Below are 23,283 nucleotides of genomic sequence, written 5' to 3'. Positions count from 1 at the left end.
CATACATCATGTCTTTTATAGTGTACTACAGAGAAATTTGAACTTTTGGTTATCCTTATTTTACCAGATGCTGCACGGCATCTTATATGCGAATTTTTTGATTAGACTTTTGTTGGATCCGGCTTCTCTTCTAATCTATTTTTGTGGAGGTGTTGTTCAATATGTATGTGAAGTATGAGCACTCTAGCTATCACCTAATGAGTGAGATTTGAATCTTTTTGAGTTCATTTTCCTTTCAAAAATCATAAATGTCTGGTTTCAAGCTTAATCCTTTGAAATCCAGAAAGTGGAGGCGGAAGAACTCATGACTAATTTGGTACATAATTTAATCTCAAAAGTCTTCCAAAGTTGACAAAACTCAATCAAATTTTTTAATACTTGTACACACCTAGAGTGTTTAATCTGTTCAGAAGAAAATTTGAACAACGATGCAAGACGGTGTGCACAAGGCCTTGACCATTTAGCCTAACTCATCCACATTAATCTTTATATTGGGATCCTGCTTCTTATCTTCTTGATTCTTTCTCTCCAAAGCTTTCCTAAAGATCCAATCCCTGGACCTTGAATAAGACTTCTCTTTTTACGGAATAAAATCTTGTCATTTGATCTTTTTTAATTCAGTCGATTTGACAGCAAGAGCGTGTGTATGAAGTAAAAAATGGTGTGTGGATAGCACACCTTTTTTTTCCTTTCTTGTTAATAGGGATGGGTATTTCTTCACCCGTCGAATGTGTACAAATTCTAAGGATTAACTTGCATTTTTACTAAGAATTGGTTCTAAAAATATTTTTTGTAAAACCGCTTTCAATTATTTAGCAGCACTTCCCAAATGAGCCCTGTATCTTGAGGAAGTAAATGATTAAAGAGGGATGTAAATCTTACCAGTATCATCAAAGTACCTTCAACAAATAAATTATGCAGTAGTCTTTTGAGATCCCTCTTCAATTAATACACCCTCTAAAGATACAGTCACACAGTTGACGTTACTTAACTATATATAAGTCACTCCTTCAAGACCGCTTGCTACCTCACCGATGCGGTAAGCTTTATAGGCAGCTCCATTTCCATCCTCCCCGAGTATTTCGTGGGACGCCTCCTGACTCACAACAAGAACCATTCCAATGCCCATGTTAAAAGTTCGTCTCATCTCAGCATCTTTAACCCTTCCGGCTTCTTGGATCCATTTGAAAACAGGTGGGACTTCCCATGAATCTTTATAAATGACAGCTCCTAGGCCTTTCGGGAACACTCGAGGTATATTTTCTGTGAGACCACCCCCTGTGATATGAGCTACTCCTTTGACGCCTCCCTTCCTTATTAAGTCGAGCACCTGCACTGCATGTTTTTAGTGCAACGCAATAATAAAGAGCGCCTCAATGAAGGGAACACTTTCATTTTCAGCAGCTAGTTAATTAGTTAAACACAACAAGAGAATGAACATACGCACACACACATATATAACAAAATGGACAAGCAAGGTTTGATCGATGCCAACCTACCTGCTTAACGTATATCACAGTTGGGACCATCAAAGCTTCACCTAATGTGATAGCTTCTCCACCAGGTAGTTGGTCCTTGAGAGAAAGCCCACTATCAGCCAGAACCCTATAAGATATATAGAAACATCAATAGTACGGTAGGAAGTTTTCCATGAGTAGTCAAGAGATATAAAATTTAATTGCATAAATTGCAAGGAATTTGCATCTATTACATTATAAATCAGAAGTTAACGTTTCTTTAAGCAGCTACAACCAACCTTCTCACAAGAGAGAAACCATTAGAATGAACCCCACTAGACGGTAGGCCAATGAGAACATCTCCAGCAACAATGTTTTTCCCATCAATGATAGATCCCTTTTTCACAACTCCAACAGCAGAGCCACCCAGGTCATACTCGCCATCCTTATAAAAACCTGGCATCTCGGCAGTCTGAAAACATACGAAAACATTATGAAACAACATTGTGTCTGTAAAGAAAAAACTAACCAGGCATAAGATAGAATATTCACATATCATAGGGCAGTGAGAGTTCAAAACAACTAATTAGTTTAGAATACCTCTCCGCCCGAAAGTTTACAGCCAGATTGTTTGCAACCATTACGAATACCTTTTATAACCTAAAAAGAACAAAAGAAAAACAAATAAGCTATGCTGTAGAGGTATCTGTCTATGCAATCCAAGAAGCTCAGGCATACTGAACTCTACCTTTGCAGCAATATCAACATCAAGGCGGCCTGTAGCAAAGTAATCTTGAAAAGATACTGGCTTGGCCCCAAGAGTAACAATATCATTGACATTCATGGCAACCTGAGAGTTCAATGAGTGAACAAACCTCGTAGGAAAAGCAATTATCTAAATTCAAGTAAAAATCATATTTTTGAAACAAATGCTAGAAATATTACCAAATCAATACCAATGGTTTCATGATTTCCAGTCTCAAATGCAAGCTTAAGTTTCGTTCCAACACCGTCTGTACCATGAACAAGGCATACATCATCTGTTGATCACCATACAGTTAATTAAATTGATGAGCCCAAATAATGATATCAGACAACCATATATAAATATAGCACAACCACACAAAAAATATATAAACACAAATTAGTTAATTGTCACATATTATATATGTAGTCCTTCTACTTTGCAATTAACTGCACTTGACGACACAGGTTCAAAGACATAATATTGACAACCATATATCAATCACATTTTTCCAACGGTGTCACATTTTCTTCATGTTGATATGATTTCTATATCATACATATGTAATCATACCGAGAATCTCGTCTTGGACAATACCCCCAAATGACCCAATTTCAGGATCCTCCTGTTTAATTATATCAACAAGTGCCATCCCAGCATCTATATCTACACCAGCATCCTTGTACGTCCAACTGTCATCACCACGTCGGCTAGCGCTAAAATCATTGGAGGACTCGTTGTTCTTCGACACTGACATTACGCGTCTGCTCTGTGAAATATTACCGGCCGAAGTCAGAGAGAGACCGGAGGAGAAGTTGTTGAAGGGAAGTCCGATTGGCAGTCTGCATAGTTGGGCTTCATTAGGGTTGGCTTTGGAGGAGGAGGGTCTTAGCGAAGATTTAACACAACGAGACAACTCTGTGTTTGCCTTGAAGGCGGTGGTCATGGCATTGGCAGCCATTGAAACCCTAAAACACGAGCAACGCAAGGTCTCTCACTCCTCACAATCACAAATCAGAAACCCTATGTAATGTGCAGCTGGCCCTACTGGTGGACGAGAGTTAGGGTTCAAGTCGAACACAGCTTGCATAAATTTGTGATAAACTTGGAAACTATGTATTATCTGCGGGCATGACCATGGTTAGAACCGGTGTGCACGCCACCGCAGCCAATATGTGTCCAAAGCTAAAATATAATTTAGAAGCGATCCTAGGTGTTGCAATTTTACTGGGTTTAACACTTTGGATGTGTTTGTGTCTTTACTGTAAGTTTTCCTAGTTACTAGATACCCTTAAAGGCTTAAACCCAAAACCCTATGCCCTAAAAATAAACGTTACTCACTCACGCGTTCTTCTTGCCTTCTACTTTGATTAGTTATATAACTCTTCCTTGTGAAGAATGCAAGGTTATTCCAATTTCCTTTTAGGGCTGAAGTTCATGAAACCCTAAACTTCTTTTGTAAAACCCTAAATTTAACCTTTTGACCTGGCGTGCAAGCCTGTGAGTCTGTGACTTTACATTAGGGCTATAAATATACAATGAGGTAGAGACCTAGAAGGAGTCTTAATACCTAACAAAATTACAACGGATAACAAGATACAAATATTTGGAATTTCAAATATGAAACAGCAACCCTTATCCGAGAGCAACAGCCATTATCTTCTCTTATCAACAATGCCTAATATATGCCCCCGTGCTAGGTGCTGGTGGCTTCGTCACGACGCTCTGGGAAGACTCATAGAGGTACTTTAGCTTCCCATTGTACCATCGTGCGATCAATGTTTGAAATATCCTAGATATGTTCGATATTTCCACGGAAATATCCAAAAATTCAAGGAACGATATGGAAAGGGGGGTGAAGTCTAAACTTCACTCCATACCCACAATATTTCCAGAAATCAGTCAATTTCTTTTATATTTTCGATATTTTCAGGAAATATCCAGTCTTTGTAGATGATTTGCAAAAAGTTTGCAGGAAATATCCATGAGCCTATGTATTCTTTATTTTTTTTTAAATTTATTTCTTTAAGGTATTAGTTTACTTCAATAAAACTTATGTTGCTTTCTTGACAAAAATTTCAATTAAGATATGTATAATTTATTTTTTCTAGTGAAATGCTTTATTTTATTACTTGTCATTATAAGGAGTTTTTCTTCTCAGATATCACTTACTTATTGTTTACACAGTATCTAATCATTAATTCTTGAATTCTTGATTCATACGTGTGTTGTGGCTTCATATGACATTCCTAAAAATTAATTTAAAATTTCCATGTTTTTGAGCAAATTTCCATCATTTCCATCGAAGGCAATTGATATCGATATATGATACATCCATTGATATTTCTACAAATTTGCCTATCAATATTTCCACCGATACAGATATTTGAAACACTGCATGTGGTTCACCAGCGTCAGAAATCGAACTCAGGATGTGTCGTGTAAAGTACATATCTGAAATTCGTTCCCAACCATTGGGCCACCCCGTGGTAGTTGATAGTTTATTCTTCTGTTAAGTGTTGTGTCTGATCATATTATTTATATATATTTGGGACGTGAAGTTTGGTAAGTGGTGTAGGTCACATGGATGCAGCTGCGTCCTTTCACCAAACAACACAATGGGTTCTATATAAACCCAAACAAATTCTACCGTACAGGAGAGGAGAGGCTTTGCCAGTTAATATAGAACCCAAATAAAAGGATTACGGCGACAAGCACGAAGATTAGAATTTGATTTGAACATTGTAATCTTTAAACCAGAAGTTAAACTGCATCTTTTATGTGCTAAAGCTCAGAATTGCTTTATAAGACAAATAACATATCTTATGGATTAGGATTCCTGTTCCATTTGGTTATACTGCTAACATCACAACGTCTTGAGCTAATGTAGGATCTGCTTCTGCTCAAGAACCTACCTGGCTTAGCTCAAAATCTCGTGCGTTACCGGACTGGAGAAGATCATTTTTGGAAGAACGATGACTCACTACTGAGCAGCTCTAGCCAGGGCGAAGGGAAACGAACGTAATCTAGCCTACCATGAGTTGCATAGTTGTAATGCCTAAGAAGATTGGCTCCGGTTATGCCGGTGATACTAAAGCTACGGATTAGGCCCCTGGGAAGAATTCAAACAGCCCTACTCTTAGCGACATGCTTGAGGGTCTGTGACCTGCTTTTCATATATCAATACTACAATGTACACTAATTTTAATAATTTCATAACGCTACAAGAACATTGTCAACATACTTCCTACAAAACAACCTCCCTTTTTATTGTTTCCTTCTGATGGGCGGGAAAAAGTTTTCAACCCTCTGAATCGTCGAAATGCTTTGGACTGTCAAGTTCACCCATAGTTGCAGAGGCAAAAGACTCTGAAGAATCTATACTTGAAAGGGAAGAGACAGAATCATTTGAATCCAATACAATGTCATCATGAAGAGCGATGTTATCTTCATCAATCTCGGATGTCTCTGACCCCTCTGCTCCCAAAAGTAGTTTGTTTATCGCCGACTTTGCAGTTTCAACAAACCACTCATCCTCGGAGAGTGCACTATTAAACCAGAAGAATTTTAGTTGTGGATTGTGTTGGATAAAAAAGGAAAAATACGCCCACCCACATGTACACAACTTACCTTTGTACTTCTATGCCTCTAGCAGAAAAAGCCCTTATAGCACGAGCAATTATAGCTGATGCAATCTGGTGCACGTGCCTTGATGGGTAACCCGCAAAACGTGCAATTTCAACAGTGAAGTGCATATCAAGAATTAACTGCAACAACAAAGTTGATTATCCGCTAACTGTGAAGTTAAATTGTGAATATAGAAAGTATGGAATGGAAGGATATAAGTACCTGCTGCAACCCAAGTGGCTGAAGTGGACCTGTATCATCCTCAAACACAGCCCAAAACTCTTGTTCATCGGACAACCACATTACAACTGTCTCAGTTATCCTAGCAAGCAAAATTTTCTGAATTCTCTCTTTTCCAAGTAACACATCTCCAGCCACGGTTGCTAATTGCTGCAGCTTTGCAAATAATGCCTGCAACGATAGGACAATCTCATTACTTGTACCACAAAATATCCAGCAACAAGATGTGCATATACTGTGGAGAAAGTCATGTCTAAATGCACGGCCATGACCATTTTGGACAGTACATACCACATTGAGGAAAATAAACTCAACTTTCTAGCAAGTTCCTCAAACCTTTTTCTAAACTGTGTAAAGACGGCCAAATGAACAACAGGGTGCGTCCAGACAGCCAAACAACCCAGATTAAACATACTACGACAAAGCAATATTTGGAAATATAAAATCAAGCAATTTAGAGTGAAGGGTTTAAAATACTCAGAATACCATAGGGCAATAAGTTCCATAAACCAAACGTACAGGCATCAAGCAATCACGCAGATAGCAATCATAAGTTTTGAAAAAGATTTAGACATAAAATTTAAAATAAATAATATGATTACATAAAAACCGTGTACATGGAGAGCATATAGAGGAAGAAACAAGACCTGAAATGGAAGCGAAGGCAAAGGGGCTGAGTCCCAATACAAATCATCACCATTCCCATTTAAATATATTTGGGCATCCAGTCGTGTCTGTCCTTCTCTTGAATAAATGAAGCTCAAGACATACTGCCGACAGAAATGGTCTCTTAGCTTGTCAAATGAATGCTGAAGACGACGCCTCCAATCCTTTAACTCTGTAGAAGTACTTGGAATAGGTGTGACATTTTCAGCAAGTCCACTTTTTGGTTCCCCACTTTCAGTCTGCTGCTTCCAGAGGGTCATTACAGCATTCGGCAGTAGTTCATCCAAGATGGTAAATGCAATTCCCAAAAGGGTAAGCTGTTCTGAATCTGTTTCAGCTCTAAAAGATACAAACTCCTTCAGCTCAGTAAGACTGTCATCATCAGATGGACCTGGTAGGGCTTTAATTAAAGCATCCATGTATTTATCAAAAAGTTGTCCGATCCTACTCAGTATGTTTCCACCAAAATGCAAAATGGTCAAGGGGGTCAACTGTTCCAATATATCCTGTGAAATTTTTACCAATATAGCATTATGAACTGATAGTTGAGTCATTACTTGCAAATTAGTAACATCGATAAACTTGGCATTACTAATTTACTAGTGAACAATACGTATTCAAAATTTCAAATGCACATGCACAGACAGACGTAGAAAAGTATTCTGCAGAAACTAATTGCTTACTTATCAGGTGTGCCCATATCACATGAAAGCACACACAGAAAAGTAGAAGGCACCTGCATACTTAATTACATTGGAAGTGTGTGTATAATTGTATAATTATATTTACCTCAATATTTATCACACATCCAAAACTCCTCAAGTCCAGCTGAGCGTAAGGGAAACCTTTCCCAAGAAAATAATGAAGACATAATTTGGAGAATTTTAAAATTTTTGTTCTCAGAGTAGTTAGAATAAAGGCTTGTTAAATCGACTTAATATAAGTTCAAGCATTCTATGGCATATTCAGAATAGGTCTGAAATCTTGCTATCATCCTAATTTCTCAAGTTCAATCCTCAACATAAAACCTAACAAGTCCAGCATAAGTTAATATAATGCTTGTATCAGTACAAAGACATGAAAATAAAAATTATTTGTAGAAAGATTAGAATGGTCCTAACTTACTTCAACAATGCACATAAATCTTATCCCACTATCAGCAATCAAACTATGTGATGATGTTGTGAATGCAGACAGAGGAGGTGCAAAGCTAGGTGAAAATGGCATGCACTCATCAGCTTCTACCAAGTCAAGGACAACTTTTCTTGCCCGTCTAAATTTCAACTCTAAAACTTCTTCAATAAAAGGCCGCAACAACACCAGAATCAATTTTGACAGTTTCAGCCCTTGTCGTTCCAGCATCAAAGAGTAGTTGAGACTAGCCTGAACACAAATGCTAGCTGCACGTAAAGCAGACACTGTGTCAGAAGATGGTGCATTCTCTTTCACCAACCGTACAAAGTATTCGATTTCCCACTCTGCCCATTGGACTACTCTATTGGTATAAACACGATCATCACCAAATATTAAACCAGACTTCGTCGTTGCCAGTGAGATTGTTGAAAATACAAGCTTAGACAATGTTGCTGGATATGTCTTTGGACAGATAGAAGAAGAAGGAAATAGAACTTCGGTGCTCTTCTCAATATGGGACCCATAAAATTTGAGCAGTAACTGGTGTGCCAAAGGACCTTTTCCAAGCTTTATTAGCCCACTTAAGGCCTTCTTCAACTCAACAAAACTAATAAAAGGCTGTCCAGTAATCTCAACCAGCTGATCCTCGAGCAGTGCTTTTCTTTTCAAGAAATCGGATCTGTATGAGGATCCATCAGTTGTTGAAGTATCTCCCGAGCTTTTCAGCTCTGGAGAGTTTCTCTCTTCAGCATCTAGAGCCTCTAATGCTTCTTCTACTTTATGTTCAGCTAAGAGAACATCAACTTTCTCCAAAAAAATCTTGTGATCGTCTGTTTCAATTGGCAATGGATCTTGAAGTTCACAAATATCACGGTTTGGCTCGACTTCACTTGTAGACCGATTCCACTGTTCCAATTGATGGCATACACCAGTCATCAAATCCTGCACAAGAATCCCTTGAGCTGAAATATGCTTTCGGAGCTCAACCAACTCGTGCTCCATTTCTACAGCCTCCTCAGATATCCTGCAATTAGCAGTAACATTAGACCATACATGCATGGATAAGCAGGATTAATGAACTTATTGAAATTAACTGAAATTCAAAACAGTTTACACCTGTTCAGAAAGCAAAACAGCTTTGGGCCATTTTGGGACCACGTTTCAGGGTTCGGGATGGCAAAAACCCAAATAGACCTCAAAAGATGTTTTTCTTGACATAGAGGATTTCAAGATAATCAATGAACCATAGGAGAGATATCAAAGATGCATAGTTTTGAGAAATAAAAACATAGGTTAATAAGAATCGTTCATGCCCTTCTGGGGTTTCAAACAGTGTTTCTCCAGAAAATTGAGGTGGGACACTTGACCAGTCCTGTAAAACCCTTCAGGGCTATGTTGGAGAAGCTCCCACACATGGCATGCAATTATCAAAAAGGAAAATGGTAGGGATGCATGTTAACTTCTGTTCAGTCAATAAACCGTTACCACGCACATACAGAGACATTGACACAAATTTCCTGTTACATTAAATTATGCTAGCATCTTCCTGCCCAAGAATCATGCCTATGAAACATTTTGCTCGAAATGGTATGATGGTCGCAGCAATGATTAAAACACAATTTTTATCATTATGAGGTGAAATATTTCAATGTTATATGTGCAAAAGTTTTCTAAGCTTCGAGTTATAAATCTACAAAGCAGTTGAGCTTTCACATCCCCTTCATGACCGCCAGTACTTCAAGTTGTCAAACTTGTTGGCCTAGTAACATAATCAAACTAAGTAGTTTCGCTTCCCAAAAAGTTTTTCTTACATGCAGTTAATATGTTTCTATTACTGCTTTAGTCTTTATGAAATTCTCATCAAGGGATCACTGATCGATGTTCTTGTCGTGCATAATACAAAGAAATTTTCATGTGGCAGACTGTTCCTTAATCTTTTTCCTGTATTCTCTTCCCCTGTGCCCAAAAGTTCAAATAGTAGATCATAAGCATGAACCATTTCAAACTTGCGAACTTCTTGCATGAACAAATTTGTATAGTTTTTATCTTTTCAGGTAGGAAACTAATCATATATACACTTATTAATGCTTTATTGTTTAACAAACACACAAATGATTCGGTATTATTGACTTACCTCAAAAAAGCCAAATACTTTGTTCTCATATTCCCACATAAGTTCTCCACTGCATCCTTTAAATCTAACAGCTCGCAGCATAGCTTTCTAATTCCCTGCATAATCAACATATATGTATTAAGTTATAGGAATGTCGTTATCGTCCTTCACAGATATATGTATGGTTCAAAGTGATAGTAACCATAACAATTGCTTTCTGAAACAATACAAAAGAAGCGTCGTCAATAAAGTCTATAAGAATCTCAACAGTAATACAATTCTTGCAGCTGCCAATCTGAGACAGAAACTACTGTCCCAATGGTGGCGAAGTCCATAGTTTTTTTACCCCAAACAAGCTTACAAAAAACATATGGATTACTACATGTTCCCAAGAAGTGCATACATTAATCATTTTTATATCAATATATGATTCGCTTCTAATGAGCATTGTGCCCCTCGCATCATATGTCTCCATTAAAAGGTATATGTATGACCCTCGCATCATATGTCTCCATTAAAAGGTAGATCTACCACACATATGGACAATGTCAACATACTATTACATTTTTCGAAGAGAGTATAATTCTAAACAGATTGCAATGAGCCATTCCTATTGCCAGATATTAATACTATTGTAACCAAACTCTTAACTGTTAACCACCTTAACTAAAAACCCTTAAGGGCTCGTAAACTTAAGGCCTACGAGAATGCATTCGGAAAGCAAACACAAGTACAAATGCACCAACCTACAACGTAAAATCCATTGCAGTAATCTTTTCAGTAAATGTAATCATTTTTATATGCAATTGATAAAAATTAGAAGAAAGATGAGCCCTTTTGGTGTTGGATTGCAACAGGGAACAATCCAATCACTAAGTACAAATCGATCAATAACGCGAAATCGTCACTGTGCATGAAATTGCTGGCCAATGACGTTTTTTTTTTTTTTTTGCAAATTCGGTCTTTTACAGCATTAAATAGACCTTAACCCAGATGGGAAATAAAACAACTGTTCACTCAAATTGTACATAAGAAAGTGAAAATCCAGATCAAAAAGATACAAATTCAGGTAATAATGTATGAAAAATCATAATTACACTCAAAAGTATTGATTAATTTGGAATGGGCAATTCTCAATGGTCGAATAAACGGGCAAATGGCGGAGGAAGAAGAAGAAGAAGAAACCTTTTCAGAGCGGGATTGGTGAAGAGAGTCGACTTTGGACTGGGGAGTGATGCTCTCGATCGATGGAAAGTCGTCGTCTTCTTCGCTGCTCTCCATTTTCGACTGATCTCTGCGTTTGCCTTTGCTCTCTCTGCCGGCTTCACCCTCAGTTTACTGAAGTAGATGTTAGAGACAGCTTGTCCGAGAGAGAGAGAGAGAGAGAGAGAGAGAGAGAGAGCGGGAGAGAGAGAGACGGCAAAAGGTCGAAAAGACAGGTAGTAAAGGAATAGTAAATCGTAAATTTATTTTTTCTTTTATTTTTTATGTTGCACAAAAAATGCTATTTTTCATATCAATTTTTTTTAGCAAATTACATTAAATACCTTAATTATAAGTTGTACCACTTAACATTTTTCAAATTACAATGTCATACCTTATCTTACAAATTTATTACAATATTAAACCTTTGTCAGTTTATCGATTAATTTATCTGTTAAATGATGACGTAGCTTGAGACCAATTCTTAACCCAATTTTGAATAAAAATATTAATTAAATATTTAAAAATAATAACAAACTTTTATTAATTTTTTGTCCATGTGGCTCAAACATGATATCCGTATCAACAAAGTATAGGGTCTACATCTATCACATCATCATTTAATAGAAAAATTAACAGAGATATTGCATTACAATAAATTCTTAAGTTAACATATGACATTACAGTGTTTAAAAAATAAGGTATGAAATTGTTATGCGACACAAAGTTAAAGTCATAAAATATAATTTACTCTTTTTCTAACTTACTATTCAAAAACATAGTATTAATCGGTAATTTTCAAAATGTCATATAGATCCATACACTTCTATTAGTTGTCATTTAAATTAAAATTTTAAGCAATCATTTTTTATGTTAACTTTCTAAAATCATTAATTTACCACATACCCTTGACTCCGTTAGATTTCCATCCACTTTAGCTCGGAAAGCTCCACCGTTTGAAAGACGTTTATAAGAAAAGAGGCATTCCATATCAAAACATTGTACAACAGCGTAACATCAAGTATCCAGAAGCAGCATCAGCTCATACATGGTAATTAAAACGCTATAACATTAACATTACACGCGCTCGAATTAGTACATAGCATTCCTTTCCCTTCCGAAAAAAGGGAAGAGATGAAGGTGATAGAATTACACCCCGGACTTCTGCTCTGTCACTGCGGTATCCTTCAAATCGTAAGCAGCATCCGCGGAAGAGGTGTCAATGTCATTCAGACCCAATTCTTCGTTTTGCTCCCATGACCTCTCGTATTCCTCAACTGTATTCGGCCAGCACCGAAGAAAATAACGTCAAGCATAAGAAAGAAATAACTAGCGTCGTCGTAATCAGGTAAAGGAATGAACAAGCAGTATAATATAAGGAACTCGTTAACGAAAATTAAAATCAAATGCTAAGGAAAAGAACTGGTAAAGATAAGAGGTCTGCTTGTCACGCAAGCATTTACCAGAGATATATGACTTGACAAGCATTATCGCACTCGAAGATTATAATAGAGAGTAATACAATTCTATGAAGTCCAAGATAATACTTTCTTCCATACAAATTTCCGTTAAAGTTTCAATTCCATCAGATTTTATCATTATTACACTCGTAGGTTATCTGCAAGAACTGTAAAATCGGCCAGAAACAGATAACCGATTTCATTGGTGGTGGACAAGGGAGCTAAAACTGCTTAACTGCATACCAGGTAAGGTTTGTGGGACACCACACAACCTGAGATGCATACAGCGACACAGAACTGATGTAGTTCTAAGAAAGTATCTTGCAAAGAATATGTAGTGACAATGTAGAAAATCAACTCAATTACATAGACGTTGCGGAATCTAGATGAACAGACAAAAATATCCTCTCTTAACCCAACTAAGGAATAAAAAAGATCGCTTATTGGTAAAACCCAATTTCCCTCAAACACAGTCTTGATGGTCAGCAATCATCCTCTACTAATGTAACGTTAACTATGGCATTTTCTCTCAGGCAAAAATACGAGGAACCATGAATTTTTAAAGTACACTTGAGATGAAAGAAAGAAGTCTTACACATCAACTGATGGTCATCTTTTATATCGTCAGTTGCCGGTGCAATAAAAGAATTAGCCAATGCATCATCAAGAATTAAAGTCCAAGGCTCTTCTAAACAAAGAAGCTGCAGCAAAGGGAGAGATGTTAAGGGAAAAAATGATAATTGTCTGTGGAAAAAGTAAAAGCCACCATAATTATACATAAAAAGACAACCAAAATAAAAGATAGAATAAAGCGAACTAATTTTCCGCAGCCGTTACGAAAAGAAAAAAAAAAACAACCATATTTATAAATTTTTGCCATCTTTACAATGTTCAAAATAAATTTCTTGCACGTATATTTTTTTTTCCATCTATGTTACATGCACAAATGAAAAAGAATATTACAGAAATTAAAAGCTCAGACCGCATATTTCTTTTCTATATTCCAGTTAGAGGCCATCTAGTACCTTTTTCAGGCTTGTATGGAACTTTAGCCACTTGCTTCTCTTATTCTCGTCAAGACTGTCCCCAAAACTAAATCCATGCACTCTTTCAAGACCTGCAAAACCAATGATAAAGGCACTCTCTCAAAACCATAACACAGGTGAGCCATATCAATTCCGGGTAATTAGAAGAAATAGCGAAATACCAATGTTAAATTCCACTCTCTGAGAGGTAGGTACTCAAAAGGAATTAAACAAATCATATACTAGAAATCACAGCATGTCATAGACGGCAGAGGCGGAAATATCAGCACTTACTTTCACTAAGTTTCATTATCAAGCCTTCAATAGTTGTAACAACCCCTCCCAGAGTGCCACTAGCCAGCTCCAACTCAATTTCTGGAATTATCACGCTCGCTGTATCGGACTGATCCAGCATGATAGTTTGTTAGACTACGGTTGGAACTTTATAATAAAAATAAAGGTAAGATCTCATGGACGCGCAATCAACACACATTTATTCCCATCCAAGTTGTCATCCTCCACATTCAGGATGCTTGTTTGTATACAACTATATGAACAGGCAAAACAGAACAAACAAACAAAAATCTTTTCCTTCCCAAAAAGAAAAATACACTTTTTGTCACATTCTTATGGTATATATCTGTACATCACTTAGCACTACAAGCAACAGCAAAACAAAACTACAGAATTGATAAACCAATAAACCAGTCCAGACTCCCCATCCCTTTCACAATTTTCTGTCTGATGGAAATCTAAAGTTCCATATTCTTGTGCATTTGTGCAGAAATTGCAGCAAAATTTTTTCTCTAATATTAAGCCAACAACCACTCTAATCAGAACCATTAGAACAAGTCAACTTTAGGAAAGCAATGTCAAGTGCTACATGTTACTGGTATGAGGGAAAATGGAAGTAGTATATCAACAGATAATAAGATAAAGACAAGAAATGATTGTAATAACATCATCAGATAAAGACAAGATATGATAAAAACAGGGTTATAGACCTTTATTACATCACGACTAAGATCCTTAACATTCTTCACACGAAGAATAATTTTCTTCCCTTTCTCAGGAACTCGTCCACCAGGCTTCAACTGCACAAGAGAGCATAATTTAACAACAAAGCATGGAAGAGAAAAAACAAATCTACAAAATAAGAAGATTAGTACATACCTCAGAATTGCGGTAACCACAGGCATCACAAGTGGATGCCATAACAATTACTTCTTGAAAGTATGGAATGTCTGTAAATGGTTAAGAAGAAAAAGATATTGCATAAAGAAGTTCTAGAGGTAAAGGGGACTTCTAGTTGCACGTCCTAAGTTTCTTTAACAACCAACTGGATTGTTTTAATACTTGCTTTGGATGTGTTCTTTTCTAGTTATTGTCGGATCTACAGATAGGCCATTGTGATATATGTAAAGCAGAAGGTTCATTTTCACAAGATTAAAAACAGTTCCAGGTCAGCTGTAAAAGAGAGCCAACTTATTGACTTAAATATCTGAAGACTGATAACAGACGCAAAGGGATACTGGTGACAAACATTCGAGTTTCACACCTAGCAGTACAAACTCCGCATGTCGATGGGAAAGTCATCACCTGTCAAACAGTAGAAATATTCACTAAATATTTCAAAATCTATAAATGTGGATAATGCATAGAGTAATTAATAAATGTGTACCTCCTCTGGAGCTGTGTATCGAAACAAAGATTCAGCAATTTCAGCACTATTACTCTGAGCAATGGCCCGATGACCAGCTGCTGCTCCAATTGAGCCATGTGGGACTCTTTGTACTTGGTCAGAAGTGCTAACTGCTTCTGTCGATGCTGCATCAACAACATACCCTAATGCTGTTTGTTGCTCTGGAGTTCGCTCATAGAACTTTATACTCAATGATGGATCAGGGGATGGAGCAAACCTGCACACATAATATTCTTTACCCTCTGTCAGTGAAAAGTCCAAACAAAAAGCAAATTAAGTTTCAAATTATAGCGACAAGAAATGAAGACAAATTCAAAGTCCAACACAAATGTAAGTCACTTATGAGACATTAGCTGCATTCCTTTTAAAAGTGACTCCAACTTAAACAGTATATTGATAGAACGAATCCCTAGGTCCAAAACTATAACAAAATGGTTCTCTTTTCAAAATTGCGAATCTCTTACAGGTTCTCAACAAAGCTGTTTCCAGCTGGATCATCAAGGATGAAGGTGAAGGACATGTCTGCTGTAGCACAGGCTCTCAACTTTAACAAAAACTGGTCTAGTGCTTCAGCAGTCTGAGGATCCACTTTCTGAAAACCCAAAGGACAGTAAGTAAATATTGAAAGAAACTACATTATCTCACAAAACAATAAATGTAAAACTTCTGCATGAACCTTGCGTTCTTCTTGCAATGCTTGCAATTCATCTGCTGCTCGCAATAATATCCCCTCCACCTGAATTATCAGACAAATATAAGATGTTTGAAAAGGGAAAGGGTGGGGTGGGGGTGGAAGGTAGGCACTTCTTAAAAAATATAAGGAAAAAAATTGAACTGCAGACACAAAATATATGAAAAATTATACACCAAAGACCAAACTACACAATTAAAAAGACCATACAGGGTCCAATGCTAAGGTGCATGCATATACATTTAATATGCCTAGCCATCTCCAATGTTAATCTTCTTGGAGAACCAACCACTTAAGCCTACCGATCCAGAAATATACTAAATAAAAGGTATACAAAAGTTTTACTGATCTGCAGATTCTGCACTGATATCATGATCACTACACAGGGTCATACATGTAAAAAATAAGATATTACTACCAACCACAAAATTACCAAGGTGAATGGAGCTAATCCACTAAGCAGCAATTTATCCAACTCTACTAGAGAAGAAGGGGAAGTAAAACAATACCGTTGACAGAGATCCACGTTGAGACTCTGGAGGAATCTCAAAATCCAATTCAGGAATCTGCGTACACAAGATGAAATAGAATGCACTACTCAATACATTTTTGTTACCTTATACAAATAGATAATTAAGACAATGGCACAAGGAATGAGAACAGACAAAATTAATTTTAGTTTGACTAACCTAGCATTTTATTATTGCTATTCTTACATATCTAACCAATATTTCCTTGCTCTTCTTGATCATCTTGTAAGGGGATTACAAAAAAATAAATACGAAAAATATAATCTTTTCTATGAGTGTCAATTAGCACCAATAGGGATATATTATAGCGTATTGAAAACTCTAAAGCGATGGGCCACTACTGGGATCCAGCCCCAATCTCCACAGCCGGAATGTGGAAATCTTAGTACTAAACTGATTAACTAAACCACATTAAATAAAAGATACCACTACGAACTGTGTCAGCATTCATCCAATTAAAGATTTAGAATGAACACGTTAAGGTACCTTAATAGTAGCAGACTCAGACTTCACCACCTGTCGATTAAGCATCTGCACAAAAAAAGTTAATCAATTCGGCAATCCTGAAGGAGGGATGTCCAATATATAAAAGATCATGCGTTGCATTGCATAAAGATAAAGGCTTTGTGACTATAACATATCAGTGCCTCCAATACGATAAGTACTTCTTGTCAATTTAGCTAAATACGGCAAATTTGCGACATAAACAAGAGATAAAATGATCCACATAATGCAAATTATAAAAATTTAGCTAAATACGGCAAATTTGTGACATAAACAAAAGATAAAATGATCCACATAATGCAAATTATAAAAATTTGATTAGTCTAACCTTGGGATCGCCAGAAGGCACCTCCAACCGGTAGCAGCAACCCTTGGGTTGGATTTCACCAGCAAACTGAACCTCATTATTTCTGTGTTCGACACAAAACATACAAAATTGAAAATCAAAATCGAAAATTTCACTAAACCAATAAAAAAAAAACTGAACAATTACAATCACATAGTTTTAAGTTTTACCTCTCATTGCAATGCGGGCACTCGAAAGCCGAAAGCAAAATCTGCAAACCAACAAACACTTTCAGGTACACAAAACAACAACAGCAACAAGAAGAAATTGGCCAACTTTGTAAGCAATTAGAGGCATACCTTTCTGAAGTGTGGAATCAGAGTCAGCAGAAAACTGGTAGTCCCCTGAGATTAACAATAAAATTAACAAATTTGAAGATAAAAAGTAACACAGAGAAGCCCTAAGAAGAAATTGAGAGAGAGAGAGATAAAGAGAGAGATAGTACGTTTTCGCCGCAGCGCATGCAGAGGCTTTCGACTCGGTAGAGAGGGGCGTCGGAGTCGTCGGCGGAGACGGCTTCGACCACCGAGCGGACATCCACGATTTGATTCTGGTCTCCGGTGTTGCTATTGCCATTGCCTTCCATGTTTCTTGTCTTCTCTTTGTGTTGTATCTTTCTCTGCGATTGACAAGAATGTGCGGGAGTTTTTGAGATGTTTCGTTGGCGGCAGAAGCAGAAAGCAGTGCGTCCGACCTACGCAATAAATACAACCGTTAAGAAAGTGCGAGAACCTTCACCATTCTAAACAAAGCTCCGGCCCAATAACTCAACCGGATCGAACCGGCACCTGTTTTTCTTTTGATATTTTTGTGCCTTTGTTGAACGCATTGCACACTTACATTATGTTTGGGTGAAAAAATTTAAGATTACTAAAAAATTTAAAAATGACGGAAATTGAAATGACGAGATTTTATTTTCTAGAATTTATAAATTTTCTTGTTTGGTTAACCTAAAATAATAATGGAATTAAATACGGAATTTGTTATTTTTAAACTCTCAATCATAGAAATTGAGAAATGACACTTATTTACATGAAATTTGAATTTAGGATTTAGAGGTCCCAAATTCTGACTTTTTTTCCACGCGGAAATTCTAAATTTATATGTTTATGAATCCAAACAAGAGAATTGGTGTTTGTCAATTTATAAATTCTAACTTTTATCAAAATTCCATGTTTATTTTCCGCATCCAAACATAATGTTAGATAATTTCTAATGCAGGGGTTAAAAGTTTATATGCAAAATAATTGGCCTGATTTGTACAAAAAAAAATCATTTTAAATTGACGGCTGAAATATAATTCTATGAAACTCACCAAATTATTATATAGCTAAACAGGTATCAGGTTGGTCAAATATAACCCACTCTTAACCAATCTTTAGCTCTCAACTCTTCAATTTTAATAATTGATATAGATTTACCAACTAGATTTAAAAACATCAAATAGTAGCTTAATTAAATTAACTAATAAATTTAAAATATAAACTTTAAAATCAATAAATTTAGAGATGATATATGAATATAATAATACTGTTTAACTAAAAATAATTTTTATAAAATTATAATTTTAAAGGGGCTATATTTATACCTTTCGGTTTCGGTGGGAGATTGTGTAAACATTTTTCAAACATGTGGTAATTTTGGATGTTCCCCTAAACTTTGCTTGTGTTTGGGGTTGCGGGTTTATTGCTCTCTCACTCTCAGTCCCTACAAATCGAAGAAAACGAATGAAAAATCCAAAGACTGGTTTCCGCCATGAATTCAATAAGCAGAGCAATACAGACCAGAAAACGCCTTCTCTCGCGCCCCTTACTTCTTCTCCAATCCCACTTCTCCACCACCGCCACTAAACCCAAAACCTCAACCACTTACACCGTCACTAAACCCCGCTTCAACTCCAAACCACCGCAGCCGCCGCCAAACCCCGATTTGCCGGCCCCGACCCAAGTCCCCTTCCAGCCAAAGGTCGCCAATTCGGTGCGCCTCATTGGTCACGTGCGTACCCCTCTTCAAGTCGTGCGTACTCCTGATGGCAAAGTTTTGGCCGCCACCGTTCTCACCTCCTCTTGTTCCTCTCCGGGTTACACCTTTCGGTAAATCGAATTCCGAATTCGATCGCTTGGGTTTGTTTCTGTAGTTGTTATTATGCAGGATTTTTGAATTTTGGGTTGGTTCTTTGTCAGGATTCCCATCGTCTTTGAGGGCGACTTGGCTCATACTGCTGATCTGCATTTGAAAGACAGTGACTTTGTGTTTGTTGCTGGAAGTTTGAGGTCGGATTTGGACAATTTGAGTGCCGGTGAGGACCAGGCTCGTCTTCAGGTAAATTCTAGTGGATCCTGTATGCCGAATTTCCATTTTCTGTAGTTACTTGAAATATGGGTTCGTTTGATTTCCCTGAGAGAATGCATTTGTTTAGTTTTTAGTGATTTTATTGCGTACTCATTAATCTGCGCTTTAAGTGTTTGTCGCATGTTGTTTACTGTAATCTCTCTGCATCTCTGTGTAAATGAGAAGGCAGTGTTAGCTTGACTCAAACTTAGCATGAACTATGGTTTACTATGGTTGAGTCGATTTTACATAGCGGTTTTCGTAGTTTCAGTCTTCTTGCTAGTTTTGAGGTTTATGTCACATTGGTTAGAAACCAATATTGCTGTAATTACTCATACATTAATTTAGCAATTGTGGAAGGTGGAATTTTCTGCTCTAGTGTTTTCTTTATTTCGAATGACCTTTCTTTTTATAGGTTGAGTATACAGTTGATGCGTGTTCATATGTAGCTAACAATTAAGGTCTAACTTTGTTAGGTTTTGGTGCATACCCTCAACTTTGTTGAAGAATCTAATCAACTGAATAAAAGCTCTAAAGCTGACAGACAAGAAGAAAGGACAACTGATCGCACTGGTAAGTTCATTCAAGTGATTCTCAGCTTCTATTTTGTCACCTTATAGTACTTGGATTATAATCACGCACTGAAGTATCGGTGCTACCTGTTCTATGTAATATTGAAATATGGTGCTATGAAATGCTTAAGATATTGACAGTATAGTACATTAATGTGTAATCTCATCAATCCGTACTTTAGTTTGTGTTTTATATTTACTTTTTATATTTGGGGAGTTTTAACTTTTAACTAAAAGAAAACATAGTAAATGAATTGTATGCATGCTTTTGATAAAACTTTTAAGTTTAGAGAACATGAGACAACATTTGTCCCCCAGAAGATATGCTAGGAGCTACAAACATTAGATTTAAAACACACAATTATCGAGTACTTTGATTCAAAAGTTTATATCTGTTCAAAGAGTTTATACTGGTCCTTTTATGCTAGGTGTGCTCACAACTTAGTATAATGTTTGTGGCTGTGTGCATTTTTCTTGTGCCTGACTTCATTTTATTGTTTCTATTAATTGGTTTAGAACCCTTTTTTTATCTCCATTTCAAAATAGTAATGTTCACAGACAGTCTCCATTTCCCCTAAATCCCTATTCAGATAGAGAGAGAAATATCATTGTACTGCAAGGGTCGGTGGTTATTAGGAGTGTGTATGGAGTCCACTGTCCCCCACTAAATAAAATTTCTGTCTCTTCTGAAAAAGAAAAAGTATTGAGTGCACTCTAATGCGCACAACTCCTGCTTTATGGAGGGTCTGTCAGGCAGTCTTCCTTCTCTTAATTGTCTAGATTGTGGTTAGGAATGTTGTTAAAGTTCAATTTTGGGAAGACATTACTCATTTTTCCAATATTTTTTTCATCAGTTATATTGGACAGCTTTGTTTCGTGTATTATATGGGTCATCTTTGAATATTGTCTTTATGAGCATTATACTGGGCAATGCATGTGCTTATGTCGTTGCCATACAAAAGTCTACCTGGTGGCTAGAACACTTGTTAGGAACTATAATTTTTAGGACTGTCATTGAAGTCTAAAACTGAAAATACCGCCCTACTTTCGATTAGCAACCTCTAATAATGTTCATACATGCTTTTATTGTAACAGTTGTATATGATGACAAGGATCAATCATGGAAGAAAGATCTTCTCGCATGGAAAGATCTCCTTGCCAAGCCTCATGACTGGTGGGACATCAGGTTGAAAGAGGTACCAATTCTGTATGGGTTACCGCTTGTGTTTTATAAATGGGGATGTTCCTTTTATTTGTAAATAGTTAATCATACTTGTTATAATGAGTGCTCAGGATCCAAGGGCTGCAGCTTTTGAACGGAAGAACAATGGCGAGTTACTTTGGATTAATGACAAAACTCCTGAATTGATCCTAAACAAGTTAGATTCTTTGACATTTGATCAGAAACCTATACCAGATAGTCAGAAGCCAGAGACTCAGAAACCTATATCAGATACTCATGAAAGTAATTTCTTGGCCATTGAAAGATTTCACATTTATTTTTTTCATGCTGGGTTGACTTAATAAAATAAATGTTTAAAGTGTTTACTTATTCTAATCTTGTTACTGACGAAAAAGGAGGTACTGAATTGTTTTTCAGCCATCTTGAGGAATGATGGGGACTCTACGTTGGGTTCTTGGAGTGATCTTCTTAGTAATCCAAAACAATGGTGGGACTGCCGCAGTAAGAAGCTCAATGGATTGGTGATGATTCCTTACAATGTCTTTGTTATCTGACTGATTTTCCCGGTAAAAGATTTGACATAATTGTTTCCTTTACAGGTAAAGCCAAACTACCCTGATTTCAAGCGGAAGGAAGGTGGTCATGCTCTCTGGCTTGAGAAGGCACCAAAGTCGGTTTTGTCAGAACTTGAAGGCCTGCATTTTGATGTTCAAATTCAGAAGTCAAAACAAGTAAAAGAGAGTAAAGGTGAGCTTGCACAAATTTATTGTATACTACCCTGCATTATCCAATATGTATTCTGTCATGCTTTCATGCAACTGTTTAAGCTGTTGGAGGGTTTTGGAATTTTCTTAACTTAATCTGTCTAAAATATACTTTGTTACTCCTCAAATCAGGGGAGGATTCCTGGAAGAACTTGGTGGAAAACCCGGATAAATGGTGGGATAATAGATTGAATAAGGTAACCCTCTTGAATTTAGTCCGTCTTTCATGCTGTCTTCCTACACACACCCAATTGAATTGTTTGATCAATTTGTTACCTTGCTACTCTGTTATACACAGCGGAATCCAAAAGCTCCAGATTTTAAGCACAAAGAAACTGGTGAAGGACTTTGGCTTGACAGTTCACCAGCATGGGCGCAACCTAAGCTGCCACCTTCACAAACACAGTAATCTGTAAAGATTGGCAACACAGATACGCCTCTCCGGTGAGACATGCAAGCATCTCATGGTTTGCAGCTTATTGCAGACTGTTTATCTTCTGCCTTAGTTTAGTTTTGACATGAAAAACCATAGAGCATTCGAACCAACGGCACAATGCATCTAAAACTGAAAAGGAAAACGTCTTTCATATCGTTTCCACCCCCGATCACAGGGAATTGGGGTTGGTATAGTGATTCAAAGTGACCTCTGGCATCTGAGTAAACCATCGAAATACGAAGATTTATGAATGTGAACTGTATTTAAGTTGTATATTGAGTATTATTTTTTTAAATTAAATCGTATAGTTGTGTTGGAGACCATATGGATTCTTTATTTTTAGGCTTTTTACTAAAATGGTCTATGATATTGACATAACGTTTAACTTTGGTCTTTGAGATTTAATTGATGCTGGACAATTTCAAAGATCATTTCTATTGATTTTGAATCTTAGGGACCGAAGTGAGGGATTATATCAATTTCAGGGGCTATTTTGGCAAAAACGTCTTATTTTTAATGGTTGCTTTGCTAAAAGAATCCTTGATTGCTTGTAG

At 36.8% G+C, this 23,283-nt stretch overlaps 4 protein-coding genes across 4 annotated transcripts; 1 reads left to right on the top strand and 3 right to left on the bottom strand.

Moving 5' to 3' along the window:
* Nucleotides 1–885: 885 nt before the first annotated feature.
* On the bottom strand, nucleotides 886–3,283 carry LOC137722493 (phosphoribosylformylglycinamidine cyclo-ligase, chloroplastic/mitochondrial). Its single transcript, XM_068461511.2, has 7 exons — nucleotides 2,776–3,283; nucleotides 2,403–2,497; nucleotides 2,206–2,307; nucleotides 2,058–2,117; nucleotides 1,757–1,929; nucleotides 1,500–1,605; nucleotides 886–1,330 (listed from the first exon to the last, which is right to left on the bottom strand). Exons 1-7 carry the CDS (start codon nucleotides 3,161–3,163, stop codon nucleotides 992–994), a joined length of 1,263 nt encoding a protein of 420 aa, XP_068317612.2. The 5' UTR covers nucleotides 3,164–3,283; the 3' UTR covers nucleotides 886–991.
* A 2,038-nt stretch (nucleotides 3,284–5,321) lies between these two features.
* On the bottom strand, nucleotides 5,322–11,423 carry LOC137725713 (exocyst complex component EXO84C-like). The gene is made up of 7 exons (XM_068464481.2): nucleotides 11,168–11,423; nucleotides 10,004–10,098; nucleotides 7,861–8,893; nucleotides 6,717–7,241; nucleotides 6,052–6,240; nucleotides 5,833–5,969; nucleotides 5,322–5,750 (listed from the first exon to the last, which is right to left on the bottom strand). Exons 1-7 carry the CDS (start codon nucleotides 11,261–11,263, stop codon nucleotides 5,504–5,506), a joined length of 2,322 nt encoding a protein of 773 aa, XP_068320582.2. The 5' UTR covers nucleotides 11,264–11,423; the 3' UTR covers nucleotides 5,322–5,503.
* A 728-nt stretch (nucleotides 11,424–12,151) lies between these two features.
* LOC137726544 (uncharacterized) lies at nucleotides 12,152–18,156 on the bottom strand. Its single transcript, XM_068465476.2, has 16 exons — nucleotides 17,889–18,156; nucleotides 17,743–17,787; nucleotides 17,614–17,654; nucleotides 17,426–17,507; nucleotides 17,080–17,124; nucleotides 16,573–16,629; nucleotides 16,049–16,108; nucleotides 15,837–15,964; nucleotides 15,352–15,589; nucleotides 15,203–15,269; nucleotides 14,844–14,914; nucleotides 14,675–14,764; nucleotides 13,965–14,073; nucleotides 13,671–13,762; nucleotides 13,241–13,346; nucleotides 12,152–12,462 (listed from the first exon to the last, which is right to left on the bottom strand). The coding sequence occupies exons 1-16, from the start codon at nucleotides 18,027–18,029 to the stop codon at nucleotides 12,335–12,337; spliced, it is 1,500 nt and encodes a 499-aa protein (XP_068321577.2). The 5' UTR covers nucleotides 18,030–18,156; the 3' UTR covers nucleotides 12,152–12,334.
* Nucleotides 18,157–19,045: 889 nt separating this feature from the next.
* LOC137726526 (protein OSB2, chloroplastic) lies at nucleotides 19,046–23,052 on the top strand. The gene is made up of 9 exons (XM_068465460.2): nucleotides 19,046–19,536; nucleotides 19,627–19,765; nucleotides 20,251–20,347; nucleotides 21,442–21,542; nucleotides 21,640–21,811; nucleotides 21,947–22,050; nucleotides 22,129–22,276; nucleotides 22,426–22,490; nucleotides 22,592–23,052. Exons 1-9 carry the CDS (start codon nucleotides 19,199–19,201, stop codon nucleotides 22,700–22,702), a joined length of 1,275 nt encoding a protein of 424 aa, XP_068321561.2. The 5' UTR covers nucleotides 19,046–19,198; the 3' UTR covers nucleotides 22,703–23,052.
* The last annotated feature ends 231 nt before the right edge of the window (nucleotides 23,053–23,283 follow it).

Source organism: Pyrus communis, chromosome 5 (assembly GCF_041283825.1).
Source record: "Pyrus communis isolate YQ-2024b chromosome 5, ASM4128382v1, whole genome shotgun sequence".
NCBI classification, from domain to species: Eukaryota; Viridiplantae; Streptophyta; class Magnoliopsida; order Rosales; family Rosaceae; genus Pyrus; species Pyrus communis.
The sequence above is the reverse complement of the archived record's forward strand: the minus strand, read 5'-3'. Positions and strand labels throughout refer to the sequence as shown.

What these genes read in the sequence shown, in the direction of transcription:
- LOC137726544 (XM_068465476.2), bottom strand. Translation starts at nt 18,029, where the DNA reads ATGGAAGGCAATGGCAATAGCAACACCGGAGACCAGAATCAAATCGTG. An exon ending in TGCCCGCATTGCAATGAGAG is followed by an intron (nt 17,508 to 17,613) that starts GTAAAACTTAAA and finishes TGTCGAACACAG; the next exon opens with AAATAATGAGGTTCAGTTTG. An exon ending in TCCATACAAGCCTGAAAAAG is followed by an intron (nt 13,347 to 13,670) that starts GTACTAGATGGC and finishes CCTTTGCTGCAG; the next exon opens with CTTCTTTGTTTAGAAGAGCC.
- LOC137725713 (XM_068464481.2), bottom strand. Translation starts at nt 11,263, where the DNA reads ATGGAGAGCAGCGAAGAAGACGACGACTTTCCATCGATCGAGAGCATC. An exon ending in AAGTATTTGGCTTTTTTGAG is followed by an intron (nt 8,894 to 10,003) that starts GTAAGTCAATAA and finishes TGCTAATTGCAG; the next exon opens with GATATCTGAGGAGGCTGTAG. An exon ending in TGCCTTCGCTTCCATTTCAG is followed by an intron (nt 6,241 to 6,716) that starts GTCTTGTTTCTT and finishes CTATCGTTGCAG; the next exon opens with GCATTATTTGCAAAGCTGCA.
- LOC137726526 (XM_068465460.2), top strand. Translation starts at nt 19,199, where the DNA reads ATGAATTCAATAAGCAGAGCAATACAGACCAGAAAACGCCTTCTCTCG. An exon ending in AGGACCAGGCTCGTCTTCAG is followed by an intron (nt 19,766 to 20,250) that starts GTAAATTCTAGT and finishes TAACTTTGTTAG; the next exon opens with GTTTTGGTGCATACCCTCAA. An exon ending in GGGACATCAGGTTGAAAGAG is followed by an intron (nt 21,543 to 21,639) that starts GTACCAATTCTG and finishes ATGAGTGCTCAG; the next exon opens with GATCCAAGGGCTGCAGCTTT.
- LOC137722493 (XM_068461511.2), bottom strand. Translation starts at nt 3,163, where the DNA reads ATGGCTGCCAATGCCATGACCACCGCCTTCAAGGCAAACACAGAGTTG. An exon ending in GGTTTCTCTCTTGTGAGAAG is followed by an intron (nt 1,606 to 1,756) that starts GTTGGTTGTAGC and finishes TATATCTTATAG; the next exon opens with GGTTCTGGCTGATAGTGGGC. An exon ending in CTGTGATATACGTTAAGCAG is followed by an intron (nt 1,331 to 1,499) that starts GTAGGTTGGCAT and finishes CATGCAGTGCAG; the next exon opens with GTGCTCGACTTAATAAGGAA.